At 42.4% G+C, this 15,064-nt stretch overlaps 1 protein-coding gene across 3 annotated transcripts in view; it reads right to left on the reverse strand.

Annotated features, from left to right (window-relative positions):
- Positions 1-4,194: 4,194 nt before the first annotated feature.
- Positions 4,195-15,064, reverse strand: part of DAGLA (diacylglycerol lipase alpha) — a 121,044-nt gene continuing 110,174 nt past the window's right edge. For 2 of the 3 annotated variants that reach the window (XM_082270117.1, XM_082270118.1), the window contains 2 exons: positions 10,788-10,978; positions 4,195-6,115 (listed from right to left, as the gene is read on the reverse strand). In XM_082270117.1, coding sequence (XP_082126243.1) covers positions 5,194-6,115; positions 10,788-10,978 — 1,113 coding nt within the window. In that variant the 3' untranslated portion in view covers positions 4,195-5,193. Of the gene's footprint in view, positions 6,116-10,216; positions 10,321-10,787; positions 10,979-15,064 lie in introns of those variants that run through there. The other variant, XM_082270119.1, reaches the window with a different exon arrangement.

The raw sequence follows: 15,064 nt of genomic DNA on the forward strand, positions 1-15,064 counted from the left end.
GAGGGTCAGAACTTAGGGCTCTATTACTTTGAAAATGCTCATACCTTGAGTATGCTTGTAGGTGGACGGAGCACAAGGGTGACAATACCAATGTGCTGCTCATAGTCTAATGAGCAGACTAGGGAATTAGGAGGAGTAAAAGACCTGACTGTGCTGCCTGGCAGGAATTTGTAGATCACAAAACTAGATGATCAGAATTACCAATGTTTTGGCATATAAGGCAGTTCAGATATATGTATGGCCACACTGTATTTCATTGAATGCCATAAGTTCAGTTTTAAATATGAGAACAATATACGGAACTGAAGTTACTTCCCAGCAGACAGAAGTTGGTCCCTAAATATCTAATCTAAATGGTGGCTGTAAGGAAATAACTCTAGCTCTTAATACTGACATATCACATTCCAAGAAGTTGACTGTCCCTTTTTCCTGGACTTCCTCCATACTTACAATTCAGGGAAACTGTGGCAAATTAGAAAACCTGGAGGGGTAGGTCTGTGTTCATGCTAACATCTGACTTTTTAATATGGCCTTACAGAGCCTGCGCAAACTGTTGGCACTATATAAATCCTGTATAATAACAATGTGTTTTCAGTCACACACAAGATAAAACATTAGGAGTTCCTTCACGCACAGTGAGGTGATTGGCATTTTCCCGAACAAGAGGAATGCCCAAAGTTCGGAAGAAGTGGCACAAAAATGACAAATGAAGTTGGTTTGTGGAAGACTCGCAGGTGCAGCTGACCTGTTGCTAAGATCTATATTTCCTAAAAATGACTATATTTTATAAAAATTAATAAATAGAGGCCACCACCTCTGTACCACATCCAAAAATTGTAATGCTTGGCATCCAAATAGGATTACTGTGGATATTACAGGTACAAGCTTTATAAAAACTGTGGCTAAGAATCAAATTTACTTCTAGGAACAAGGAGGAGGAAGGAAGGAACAAGAAAAATCAATTCACAAGGAACTATAAGTAATAATAAAGGGATGTACACTATCTTTATAAAGCTTGAGCGTTATCTCATTTGTACCAGTAAAGCCCACACTAATCCTATTTGGATGTTAAGCATTTTATAAAATTTACTTAGAAGAAAAATAGAGCAGATGTGAAAAAAACAGTTAATTAGTTTATAGGCATTATTGCATAAAAGCGGTTTCCAAATAAATGCTTAGCGCCAGGCAGATATATAAAACACCCTTTTGGTTTTCTAAAGAAAATATTTAAAAGTCATTAAACCATTTTTCAGTTCATGAGAAGTAGAGAAGAAGAAAATAAGTGAAATGTGGTATTGCCAGATGCTATTTGACCAAGAGGCAGGTGTATGGAAGGGCAGTGATACAAATACTGCATAATTACAAGTTCTTAAAGCAGAGATACACTCAAAAGTGGGCCTTCTGCTTTATGGCCTCCTGACATGCCACAATTGGCATGTCATCTTTTTTTTTGGGTGGGGGGGAGCGGGTACCTAGATTTGACAGGTGTCTGCTCCCACTTCCGCTCGGTCCGCCTAGGTGGCTCGAGCAGAAGTTCTCCTCTCCCACTCCCTCCCTGCAATCTTCTGGGACACATCACAGGTCCGAAAAGATTGCCAGCCCACTCAGGACACACAGCGCGACTCGTGCATGCGCACCCGGGTGTGAAGCCGCAAGCTGTCACAGCTAGGTGACCACACTAGTGATGCCAGCGCCGCGGGGAGAGAGGGGAGAGAAGGGAGAGAACCGAGGCTCTCGCCGGCCGCATTGCTGGATCATGGGACAGGTGAGTGCGTGTTTATTAAAAGTCAGCAGGTACACTTTCTGTAGCTGCTGACTTTTAATAAACAGAAAAAAGGGTGGAACTCCGCTTTAAAAGTGTTTCCAGCCTTCAAAGCTGCCCATACATTAGTTCTTTCTTTTCTGTTTAACTTGTGGGTGGAACGTAAAAAAAAGGAATCGATTACCCCATCTACACATTTGAGGTGGATGGGGGAATCCTCCCCACTGAGCCCTTGTATTCTGACAGCGGGAAGACTTCACCACCGTCAGAATGCACTGATCGATCGGCAAAAATCTGACAGAACGATATTCCAGGATGCATCTATGATAAAACAAATTCCTACATGTTGTATCAAGCTGTGAACTACTTACTTAGAATTTGAAATGAGGTGAAACTAGGCGAAGAACCAGCTGAATTGTATAGGGCACATTTCAATGACAGAAAACTCTCGAAAGTAGTTAATGTCACTTAGAAGTGATGCTTTCTAAAGGCTACCAACCTCCCTTCCTATTCCAAGGTAAAAAATAAGAATGTGAATTAAAAAAGGCCTAATTTCTGCACGAAGCTTGTACTGTTAGTGTTTTTTTATTCTATCTTTGGTAATATTATTCCTGAACCCAGGCGAATGTAAAAATGTATTTGATTTTTTGGAGTTTGTTATAAAACATAAAATTCATAATACTATATAAATATTAAACTTGTCAAAATGTAATGAACATAACCATCCTTTTATGTAGTTTTTCTGTATTTTGCTCAAAATTTGCATACCCTTGTTGATCTCTTTTCTCCAAGTATTTTATATAGCAACACCCAATATTCAGAAGCAGTTAGTGCACACAAGTTGCAAGTTGACCTGTTCAAGTATCAGAGCTCACACAAATGAGCATTAATGGGTGCTTCCACCCTTGCCTATGTGGTTAACGTAATGGCACACAAGCAAAGAGTGAACATATGGGGATGATTTATCAAAGGAAAATAGACTGTGTACTTTGAAAGTGCAGCTGCTCTCTGCAAGGGCAGTGAATCCAGACCTTGCTAAATGAGGGGAAGCTCTGTTGACTTCCACCATCCAATCACGTGCAAGCAAAAACATTTTTTTTCTTTTATGTGATTGGGTATTCTTTGTAAAGTGAAACTTTATCTCATTTGCGAAGCTTTAAAAGCAAATGCACTTGCACAATTCAACCGCACTTGTAAAGTGCACAGTCTATTTGCCCTTAGTAAATCAACTCCATATTTTCAAAGAAGTAACAGATCCCTATGGTGAGTACATATATCAATACTCATCGACATTTTACTGAACAAATTGACACTTCTTGAAGTGTTTTAGAAATGCTAAAACAAGTGACACTGGATAGGAACCCAGACTCTGACCACATAGGATGGTTCTTCTGTTCAGGCAAACTACAACAGTGCTAAATGATAGTCTTATAAATGCTCAAACCCTGTGGCACTACAAAAAGGTGCCGGTTCCCGTGAATAAACACATATACTGCATTTCAGATGGAACATGTATATTAGAGATGCTGGATTCAACTTAACAGCAGCTCATGGATTAAATAAAGTCAATTGATTTCCAATTGAGTGCTGTAGCTCTGATGAGACTGCTCTCTACAAAAACAGGATGTTCTTTATCTAGGGGACCCAACGTTTAAAGGGTTAGTTCACTTTTAAACCTTCCCCCATCCCTCTGGTCTCTGCTGTACTTACCTCCGTGCGTGATGAGCTATCCGTGCTGATGCAGCCAGTGCAGTGGTCTGGGGATTTAAAATTCCTGCACTTTTCTCTGTGCAGTGCTTCTGCTCTGTGCCGACGCTGGCTAATCAGAATCCTTTTTATCCTTCTCGGAAGTGCTACACAGAAAAGAGGCAGAACAGCACGAATTTCAAATCCCTGGACAGCTGTACTTGCTGCATGGGCACTGAAAGCCCATCACCAAGGTGTGGAAAGTACAGCGGGGACTGGGCTGGGGGGGTTTTAGGGTGCTAGTTCACTTTTTAATTTAATTTTAAAAAGTGAATGAACACTTTAAGTTTTACATGTAAAAAGTCTAGTGAGAGCACCAATTCCAAGATCTAAGAATCCAACAGCTTTGCACATTAGTGTTTGCTCATAACAAGGCAACATGAACAGCCAGACACCACCCCTTCAACAGGCTTATAGATGCTGTATCAATGTAGAAGAAATGGCTGCACTCCAAGTATAATCAAGATCCGGTCTATTGACCGAACATCCCAATGTGGCAAACAACATGTCACTAACACATCATTAGTAATGATTAAGCACACATACTAGTGTGTGAAACGCATCTACCTGTTTGCCACATTGGGATGTTCGGTCAATAAACCTGAATCTCCTTGTCTTTGCTGTAAATGCTGTAACTGGGCCCAAAAGGGTGCTTTTAGTACTTGGATGCATGAAATAAAGGTCACATACCAGAGTGGTATTTTGTATGGTACAGTCATTCCAGTGGTACAATGACCACATCTATGAAAGCTGAACTGGTTCTACTGTTTGCTTTGTGCATGGCCACTGACTCAAGTTGTATTGAGAGGCTAGGTCTTTTACTATAACTGCACATTAATGCAGCCATGATCACATGGCTTGTCTACATCCTTTAATATTTTAGAAAGCAAGCCTTTAACCAGTTTCTTATTGCTTCATACATGGTGGTCTCGTACACATAATTTTGACTGAAGTAAAAGACATCACCAACAGTGAAAATGCATATAGTCCTAAATGTTTCCCATAGTACATGTCACTTTGATTTTGCCACAGTGTAGTGCACAGAGGTAATGCTGCTTAAACATCCCTAATATTCCAGTTCATATTCTATTACACAAATTTGCCACTCATACATTCTTCCATGTAATCTAGTCAGGAAACATAATGGCACATAAATGAAATAAGCAATGAAGGCAAAGGGTAGAGGGGTGTCCCTGTTTGCCCCACAGTGGCTGACAGACTGTAGTGTAATTATACGTTTGTAGAGCAAAAGGTAGAAATATGGCCTTATCTAAATGCCCTAGGGCAGAAAGTGGTAGAGCAACCCAAAATGCCCACTCAGTTTTCTTATAAACTTCAACATTCCAACAGACCAATGACACAGGTTGGCATGAAGCCTTGGCTGGTAAAGTAGAAGCCATGCAAGACTGCCATGTGGTGGCATCTTTATAGTGCAACAATTCACTTTCCTTGGTTTATGATCTTCTCAAAGGTTCCAACATACCTTTTAGCTGCCACATGGTTTGCAAAATATTGGTACCGTAGGTATAAACCTTAATGGCAGGATGGCAGCTATCTCTGCCATCTCAATCACCTTTGCTAACTAAGCTCTGGTATATCTCTTCCTACAGTAGCCTGGCAGATTTCTATTTCTAAAGCTGCATTCCCTCCATTTATATTCTACCTAATGTTCTCTATGTGTTCTGCTAGAGAGCAGAAATGAGTAATTCTTCCTGTTTAGCATGTGTAGGCCCTGTGGGCGTGGCAGTCCGTGTGGGATCGGGCGTCAAGCACTCCTGGCTGCTCATCCCTGTGGGTGTCAAGTCCATGAGCTCACCCGAAGAGCTGAGAGGAAAAGAGGCAGACACAGATATGCCCGAGGATGGATCAGCTGAACCAGCAAAAAGACGGGGAGGCTTCGGCACCAGATTTGGCTCAAACTGTGCTCTTAGAAGTATCTCCTGATCGCTTACTGACTTGGCCATTTCGCGGTCTGTTCCTTCTGACACCATCATATTGTAAAGATCTTGCAAAGACCCACTTTTACTGTCTAAATTGAACAGACTGTCTATAAATTCTGCAAATTCTAATACTTGTGGGCTAGGAACCTCTGTGAGGCGGCCATTTTGTAAAGACAGCTCCTCCTGTGCAGGCGTTTGCACCCTTGTGGTCTCTGCTCCTGCTACGATCTCTTCCTCCCAGGGTGGCAGGTCTCCTGGAGATGACCGTCCACTGTTATGAACAATTTCAGTATGTTGGCTTTCCTGTGAGTGTTTAGAAAGGGCATCTGCCCCCAAAAGCTCTGTGCGGGAGCTTAGAGATGGGTTCTCCTCTGGAATGGTTGGATCAATAAAAAAACAGTGAGACTCATCACGTTCCAGTACAGCTCTTAAACTAGGGGAACCTCGAATGCTTCGGAACCCAGAGGAACGCCTTGAATCAAAACTGTATACTGACTCATTGTCTGACAGGCTCTCCATTGTAGCCAGTGGAGCTCTACGATCCTGAAGGGAAACTGCCAGGCAGTCCTTGGTGCTCATTAACAATAACTCAACAGGATCCTTGAAAACTGGGGACAGAAGTCGAGAGTCGTAGAATCCTTCAAGGCTAATCTCAGATTGTTTACTCCTACAGAAGTGGAAAAATTAAACAAGTCTCTTTTTAATGCAAAATTATAGAAGGCAAAAGAATAGCCACGAAAGTCAGTATACATTACATTGTACATAGGATTGATTGGAATCTAGGCAAAGAGGCTACATGCTAACTTTTTAACAAACCTTCCAGGCCAGGGTTCCATTGAAATTTTAAAATTCCAAATGGTTCTATCATGATAATACCTTGTAACTTAAAACAGGAATGAAAACATGTAACATATATGTATATAAGTGCGCCACACAGCCAAATGAACTTGCATTTCTGAATGTCATATTTTTTCAGCAGCTTGAAAAGGCATGTAAAGGTTTACATCTATTCAATAAAACTCTGGGGACAAAATAATCTGTTAAAAGTATATCTAAAGCTCTTTTTTTCCATTTAGAAATTTTGGATAGAGTAGAGAAAATTTAAAACGCTTGTCGTGTTTAAATTTTGCCACTTGTGTCCCATTTGATAGATTTTCATTACTTCCTGTCGTGTAGACGAACAGGAAGTAAGGAAATGACACCTATAAAAAGTTTCCACATTAGATGTGTTCCCTCATTAATATTTTGGTGACAAATCAAACTTTGGACAAACACCATAGATCTTCCCAACACAGATCAAAATTTTTAATTTTTGCTCGCTTTCAGTTCCTGTGAAAATAGTCACCAGGACAAACCCCATGGATCTTGCCAACACAGATCAATAAAAAATGATTCTCAGCTGTAAAATTTAGCTTGCACAGGATGCCTTCAGCTATGGGCATTTTGCATGCAATCTGTGTAAGAGAATAAGGTACAAAACCATTGCCCAACTCTTGCAATATACTAGCACTAAGCTAGCAATTGAGTGAAAAGGTTCAATGTTACACACTGCAACTAATAAGCAGTAAACAAGTGCATCAAGGCCTAATAACACATCTTGCTTTGCAATACATTCTTTAAAAAAAATCCTACTGACCAGTTTAGCTGAAAGAGTTGAAATCCAAGCCAGGAAATGCCATTCATAAATGCAAGTGTCACTCCCTCTAATGAAAATGCTTTTCTTCAGAATGTGAACCAGCAAAAATGATCTCAGGATAACAAAAATTGCCCAAGTACTGTTAAAGCAGAACTCAAGACAACCAACAAATTTACATACTTGAAATATTTATGTGAACGGTCTTAGTAGGCAAAAGATTTACATTTCCATTCAGTCAATTCTGATATTTCCATGCTTCAACCACATTATTCAGCCAAGAGGATGACTCCACTATCTACTAGTTCAGCTTTGTGGTTCAGGCATCGGTATGTGATACATAGTTATATTGGTACACTATACCAAACAGATGCCCCTGGAAGCTAGGAATCACTAAAGCAGACACTTGCTTCTGGGTCTCTCACCATGCAGCTGCTCTAATGCATTGTGAACACAGGGGGTTGGCCACTCAGCATGGGCGCCATTCAGAGAATGCTTTGTATTTTATGAATAAATGCAAAGCATCCTTTGATTAGACGAGGTGGAAAAGCAGTGTCTACTTCAGTGATTTCCAGCTTCTAGGGGCATTGGTCGGGTATGGTAAGTGCATGCATAATATATGGTATATGCAAGCTGGACCAACGTAACTATGTAAAACATACTGATGTCTGGAATTATTCTTTAAAGCTGAACTCCGGGCAATTTTTTTTTCCATGCAGTAGGGCTGTGCCCGCACTGCATGGGTTAACTGTTCGTTTTTGTCTAGGGGTTGGAGTACTGAGATTTACTTACATAATCCTCCGATCCTACCTCCCAGAGCAAGACTGGTCCCTGTGGATCCTGCCCCCCTGCGGTGCAGCGGTCTTGCGCGGTGGACTATTCCTGACGTGATTGTGGCCACAGACCGGCTTTGGACGTGAAGACGTCAGGAGGAGACTATCGCTGAAGGTGGGGGAGCGTTGCTTTCCGAGGATTGAAGGATTACGTAAGTACAGGTGCTGTGTTCACCCCTAGATAAACAAGTTATCCCATGCGGGGCGGGCACAGGCCCACTGCATGGAAAATTTTTTTCCTGGACTTGGATTTTAAGTATAATCACATTACCTTCTTTTTTTTTTTGATCATTCTAACTGCTCTGTAGCACAACCTCACTTCATTAGCAAGGTGGGACTAGCAGCCTATGACATCAGAGATTAGTTTCAGCTTCACACAGTCATATGACCTTGTCATATAGGCTATCCAGGAAGTACATTCATCTGGCTCTCCCAAAGAAAGCATAACAAACAGCTGTTTCTGAGAGGCTGAGCCAGCTGCCAGCCCAAGTGTCTGGCTAGATCCCGACTGTAAAATTGGGATCTTTCTCCAGCCTGGACTGGCTGAGAGACGTCTGTCGCTAGCGATCATTTTTATTTTATTTTTTTTGCTTAATTGAGTGTTTTTTTGATTAGCTAATTAATCCTATAATTAATACAGACCCCTCAGTAAGCCCTCCCACCTAGTACAGACCACTTAGTAAGCCCCCCTCCCAGTACAGACCTCTCAGTAAGCCCTCCCACCTAGTACAGACCACTTAGTAAGCCCCCCCTCCCAGTGCAGACCCCTCAGTAAGCCCTCCCACCTAGTACAGACTACTTAGTAAGCCCCCCCTCCCAGTGCAGACCCCTCAGTAAGCCCTCCCACCTAGTACAGTCTGTACTAGGTGGGAGGGCTTACTGAGGGGTCTGTACTGGGAGGGGGGCTTACTAAGTGGTATGTACTAGGTGGGAGGGCTTACTGAGGGGTCTGTACTGGAAGGGGGGCTTACTAAGTGGTCTGTACTGTACAGACCACTTAGTAAGCCCCCCTCCCAGTACACTAGTACAGACCCCTCAGTAAGCCCTCCAACCTAGTACAAACCCCTTAGTAAGCCCCCCCTCCCAGTGCAGACCCCTCAGTAAGCCCTCCCACCTAGTACAGACTGTACAAGGTGGGAGGGCTTACTGAGGGGTCTGCACTGGGAGGGGGGGGCTTACTAAGGTGTCTGTACTAGGTGGGAGGGCTTACTGAGGGGTCTGTACTGGGAGGGGGGCTTACTAAGTGGTCTGTACTGTACTCCCAGTACAGACCCCCCAGTAAGCCCTCCCACCTAGTACAGGCCATTACAAGCCGCCACAGTACAGTACAAGCCGGTGTAGCGCCGCACATGTGACATCTCTAACTAGCTTGGTGATCGGGGAGGATGGCGAATGTGTTGCGGCAGAAGCTGTGGCGGAGTACGGGGGTGCTGGAGACGGTCAGCGCTCACCTCTTGTCTCCAACATCGGTGTGGACGGAGCCCGGCGGGGGAATTTCACCCGGCCGGCAATGCTTCAAGCGGCGCGGCGGCCGGCCAGGGGGCGTGTGACGTCATGCGTTGACGCGTCAACGCTTATCACGCATGTCGACGATTTTTTGTAGTCGACGCGCCGTGGCAGCCCTAATCTGCACTCTTGTGATCCATAGGAGAAGCATAGCCAAAATAGCTTTGGCTATATTTCTCCTTTAATGAGGCCACACAGGCAGTAATGGGCAAACAGCAAGTTGGGATTGGAAGGCAGAGCTATAAACCCACAAATAGGGGTTGTAGTTTATTAATACATTTCAGGTGCCCCTGAATGCTAGGCTCATGGAGCTACCTGTAGAAAGTTTGATTAGACATTCATTCAGGCCTCTGAAAGTGTCTTTGCTATATAGTAATTTTGGGTTTCATGGCTTTTACCTAACCACAGGATCACTTGAAAGTGCTAAATCTTCACCACAATAGGCTAGCCTTGGAAACCTCCAACAGAAACATTCCCTCCCATTTGTATATTATCATTCACACTCAGGTCATTCAAGCTGGCACGTTTATTACAATCATTTTAAAGTTAGGGGAGTTGGACCATATATTTGCATCTAACCACCCACTAATGTCTGTGATCATTCTTTCCTAAAACGTAATTAGTGTGTATGGAATCCATACTACATTAGTTCATCTCTGGAAAAAAAGCAATTTCACAGTGTACCAAACTAGAAACAGCTAGTGAATAAACAATAAAAGACAAATTACAAACTGTTATGACATGTTTTGGGGTGAAAAAAACAAGAAAAAGACTGAAAAAACTCACAGATGAGATTACAAATCACGACACAAACAGGCCATGGTAATGCAAGAAAAAGGGACAGAACAGTGTCCATTACAAAGGCGAGCAAAGAGAAATCAGATCACACCACACAGGTTCCTGAATAACAAGGACAAGAAACATGCGTAAGGAAATGTGAGACAGATGGACGAAGATTAAGTGGAATACATTGAAGCTGCAATAGGTTCCATACTTCCCAATATTCCCTACATTAAAACCCATTTTAGATCATGCCAGCCAACACCAATTTATCCCTCAACCAAGCACCCACATCCACACAACATGAAACATTTTGGATGCAAAACAGAAGTTACTTGAGAGTATGTTATTTACATGAAATTGTATTATTGTATGCATTAAAGTACTTTGTCAGGTATCAGGGCAGAAATACTGGGCAAATATAAAAATGATGGGATACAGGCCCTGCTTTTTACAGGAATAATATGGGAGGTGGCCATGATCAGAACCAGCTGGAAGTATTCTAACTGAAAATATTTATGACTAGAAGTGGACAGCATATAAAGTCTTCAAGCATAGCTATGCCATACCACTGAACCACTGCTTACTTGGTGCTGCTGTTCCTCCTATTGGCATTTGTCCCAGGCATGATGGCAGGTATCACCTCCAGGATGGGAGGAGACAGGTGGGGTGGCTGGTGGAAGATCAGTTCAGGGTTTAGGTCAACTTCTGTTGGACTAACCATGACTTTTGCAGCAGAGAGAAGAGCTGTCTTGCCTTTGTTATAATTCTCCAGAACCTGGTAAGGAAAAGAATCATACTAGCATGAGCTGGAAGCGCAATAAGAATCAAATGACCTAATACATTAACCACTTAACCAGATGCTGGGAACCTCCTCACTGGAACCTGGGGCCACCCCCCAAGCACTCCTCTACACCTAGATCTATGTTTACACATGTATCTACACCAGCGACTTTGCTCCCTTTAGCTCACAACCGCCCCTTTAAAGGGCCAAAGACAATAGAAACATTCTTGAAACGCTCTTTTCCTAACAAGATGAACTAAAAGTTGTCAATCTTTCCTCTCTTACACTGTCACAAGATTATATGTTCTTTCTCTGGGCCTTAGTTTTTGCTCTCAATATAATTTAGAAAATTTTGATTAAGGATTTGCACTTGTTTGCATGCAAAATTATCCTTCAACTGTCACGTATGATACACACTTCGGAAGACGATTCTGATCAACTCACTCTGAGAAAATGCAGAGCACTGCGAGACTTAACTCTCCTACATGAGGAAGGGGACACCAAAGACCTTATTGACCTTGAGCAATTGCTTTCGGATGTATCAGGTCTAGTTTCTCCCGACCTACAGGCCCCCTCACAGTTGAGGGGAAAAAAAAAATCACAAAAATTTCCCTCTGCATTCTCTCATAACCATGTAGAAGCCTTCTTACAATGTGTCACTAAAGAAATCCAGGCCCTGCGCCCCTGCCCCTCTAGAACCAACAATTTACTAATGCACAATATTTGGCCCTCAATGAGTTGGTTAGAGATGAGTCCATCACGATCAAGCTGGCTGACAAGGGAGGAAACACTGTTGTCATGAACAGCACAGATTTTAAAAGCATGTGTTTCCAAATTCTTAATAATCCAGAATGGTACAAAACCGTGTCAGCAATATGGATCGAGAGATCCAATTCACTTTTTCACTCCCTTGTCAATGCTGGCCTCTGTGATGGGCTCATCGCTACCCCAACTCATTCTTTCCTTAACACTATACACCCTCGTACCGCAGTTTTTTACGCTCTTCCTAAGATACACAAGTCCTTGGTTGAACCGTCTGGTAGACCCATTATCTCAGGGAATGGAAATATATCCGAAAATGCTAGCAAGTGGGTAGATAGTTTTTTGAGACCTTTTGTCATCAGTCTACCTTCTTACATCAAGGATACATCCCACTTCCTGCAGCTGATTGAATGCATTACCATCTCTTTACACAGAGTCTTGGTCACCATAGATGTTGAGGCACTTTACTGCTCTATACCCCGTGAAAAGGGACTTGCAGTCACCAAAAGGTTTTTCGACCAAAGCAATGCGCACTCAAAAAAATTGTTTGATTTTGTTTTAAAATTACTGAGGTTTATTTTGTTCAATAACATTTTCATGTTTATTGGTTCCCATTTCCTCCAAATACAGGGCGTAGCGATGGGGATTTGTTGTGCCCCATCCTACGCCAATCTGTACCCGGGGGAATGGGAACTTCACTTTTTACCATCTGAGGAATTGTCAAACTTTTCCAGACATATCTTGCTATGGTTAAGATACACAGATAATGTATTTTTGTTGTGGGATGGCCCTATTGAATTATTACACAACTGCCCTAACACTATGAATTCCAATGATTACAATCTCAGTTTTACTATGTCTTTCGATAAATTGAAAATCACATTTCTTGACACTACAGTGGAAGTAGCACTGGGGGGAGGGGGGGGGTGGATTTGTCCTGACAACACAGGAATCCTTGTATGTGATAGTTTCTGGAAGCCCTCTGTGGGCAACACCACAATTCACCCGCAACCTCTTCTACGTTCGATCCCCTATTCCCAATACCTTTGATTACGACAAACCTGTAGCGACGATTTCAAATTCAAAAGGGCTGCAGATGATTTGAGAAATCGCCTCTTAGAGAGAATATATTCTAAATCTTGCTTACGGAAAGCTTTTAACAAGGCCTTTGTTCAACCACGTACACAAATACTTTTAAAAAAAAGGACCCAAAAACTTGAAAATCAGAGACAACCTCTGAGGATCATAACTATCTTTAACTCCTAACATCATCTTGTTAAAAGACAAATTTCCAAATATTAGCATCTGTTACAGTCCGACGAAGAATTGCATAAATAATTCCACCAACTCCTGGTTACATTTAGGAGAGCACCCTCTCTAAGGAACAAGATGGTATCTAGTACTTTCCAATCTCAACCTGCCTCAAACACATTGCCCTGGGGTACCTGGGCATGTGGCATGTGCCAGTGGTGTGAGTTTGTTAGATCATCCAAATTCCACACTCTCCCGAATGGCCAAAAAAATAAAAAATTGTACACCACATTACTTGTTGATCCCAAGGGGTAATATATATTATTGATTGCCCTTGTGGAGCTTTCTACATAGGAAAGACAAAGAGATAATTTTGGCAGAGGATAAAGGAACATGTGACAGCTTCCAGGGGGGGGTATCTATTCAGCCATTCAGAGACATATGGCCAAGGACCATCAATACCATGTTCCTCCTCTCCTCTTCTAGGGTCTAGACTCCCATCCTCCAGACCCCAGGGGAGGAGATTGAAACAAATGCTTACTCAAGAAGGAAACCCGTTGGATACACAAATTGGGGGCTACTAAACCCCCAGGTCTAAACGAGATAATAAGCTTTAGACCATTTCTTGAGGGCTTTACATCAGGAAGGTCAGAACATCTGATGTAAATTGGGCACCATTGTTAACTTTGGTGCTTCTGTGTTCTGTACACATGGTCATGTCACCTCCCTTTCTTTCCTTCCTTCTCTCCCCCCCTTTTTTTTTTTTTTTGGTCACATTTAATATACTTTATTGTTGTATTTTTTCTTTGTACAATTTTTTGTAAATGCTGGGGCTCAATTTTTTTCACATGGATGTTGCCATGTCTGTGAGCATATTTTCCTGGCCCTTTTCCTGTAAAGTGCCCTGTACGCCCGGCTCGTGTAGCCCCCTCTGTTCATACAGGGGGGCGTTTTTGGTGGAGGGGGTTATACTCCATGAGTAAACTTCACTCCCCCTAGTGTTTTGGGCAATATCTTTGTAGCCCAATCCATCTATCGTGTTGGCGCTGTCGCTAATGCCAGCCACCCTTTTCCATTATGGGGGTGGTGGAACTTCCGTTTCTGGGTCTGACGTCACTGCCTCTCCGGTGGCGACGCACTTCCGGCCGGAACGAGCCGCTTGGTCGGAGACAGCAGGGGACAACAGGAGACAGCTGTCTCCGATTAAGAGGCAATCATTAGGGGGTATTCTTCCCCCCAAATCACGCAGCAAGGGAGATCTCTTTGGTGCCATAAAAACAGCCTGGGATTGGCCTGCTCTAGACACACGACAGAGCCTCTCCCATACCTATAAATATTCAGCCTACAGATTTGTTTGTTCCATGTGCGCAGTACCTTTCCGGACATTATTCATACCTGCATATATTGACCATCAATACTGATAAGAATGGAGGCCACATATATCCCTTGTTTCCTTTAGATGCTTCAAATCTTCTTATGGCATGTATATCTTATAATTGGGTGACTCTTTGATTGATTTTGTTTCAGGGATAGCCCACTTTCCTTGGGAGAAGTCAAGATTGGGTGCCCTTTTCCATGCCTCTATAGAGGCTTCTTTTATATCTAGCCTGCTTTGCAGACTCTTGTATAGTCCAGTTTGGGGTCTCTACGTGCAGGTATGTTATAACAAAGTATTTTTTGTAATTTCTGGAACCCTTTTTGAACCTAATATATCCCTCCCTAGCCTTTTGAGTGCATGGGACCATAAATACAGTCCTTATGACTCTTAATTCGGTGTATTATTATAACTTTTTTCTTTTGGAATGCATTAGGTTTTGGTTGCCACTTTCATGTCTTTTGCTTTTAGGACTCAGCACTATGGGCAAAGGTTAATTACATCTGGTTTCATACAGTGAATGGATCCCCAGCATAAGTTATCCAGCCTGCTATGTATGTAATGTTGTTTACTTTTCAAACACTGTTTTATGTTTTTTTTCTATACATGCATGTTGTAATTTTAGAAAACCCAACTTGCATTGTAAGTATACTAATCCCCTGAAGAAGACTAAACCAGTTGAAACACATCAG

The sequence above is a fragment of the Pelophylax lessonae genome, assembly GCF_965119305.1.
Source record: "Pelophylax lessonae genome assembly, chromosome: 10".
NCBI lineage: Eukaryota > Metazoa > Chordata > Amphibia > Anura > Ranidae > Pelophylax > Pelophylax lessonae.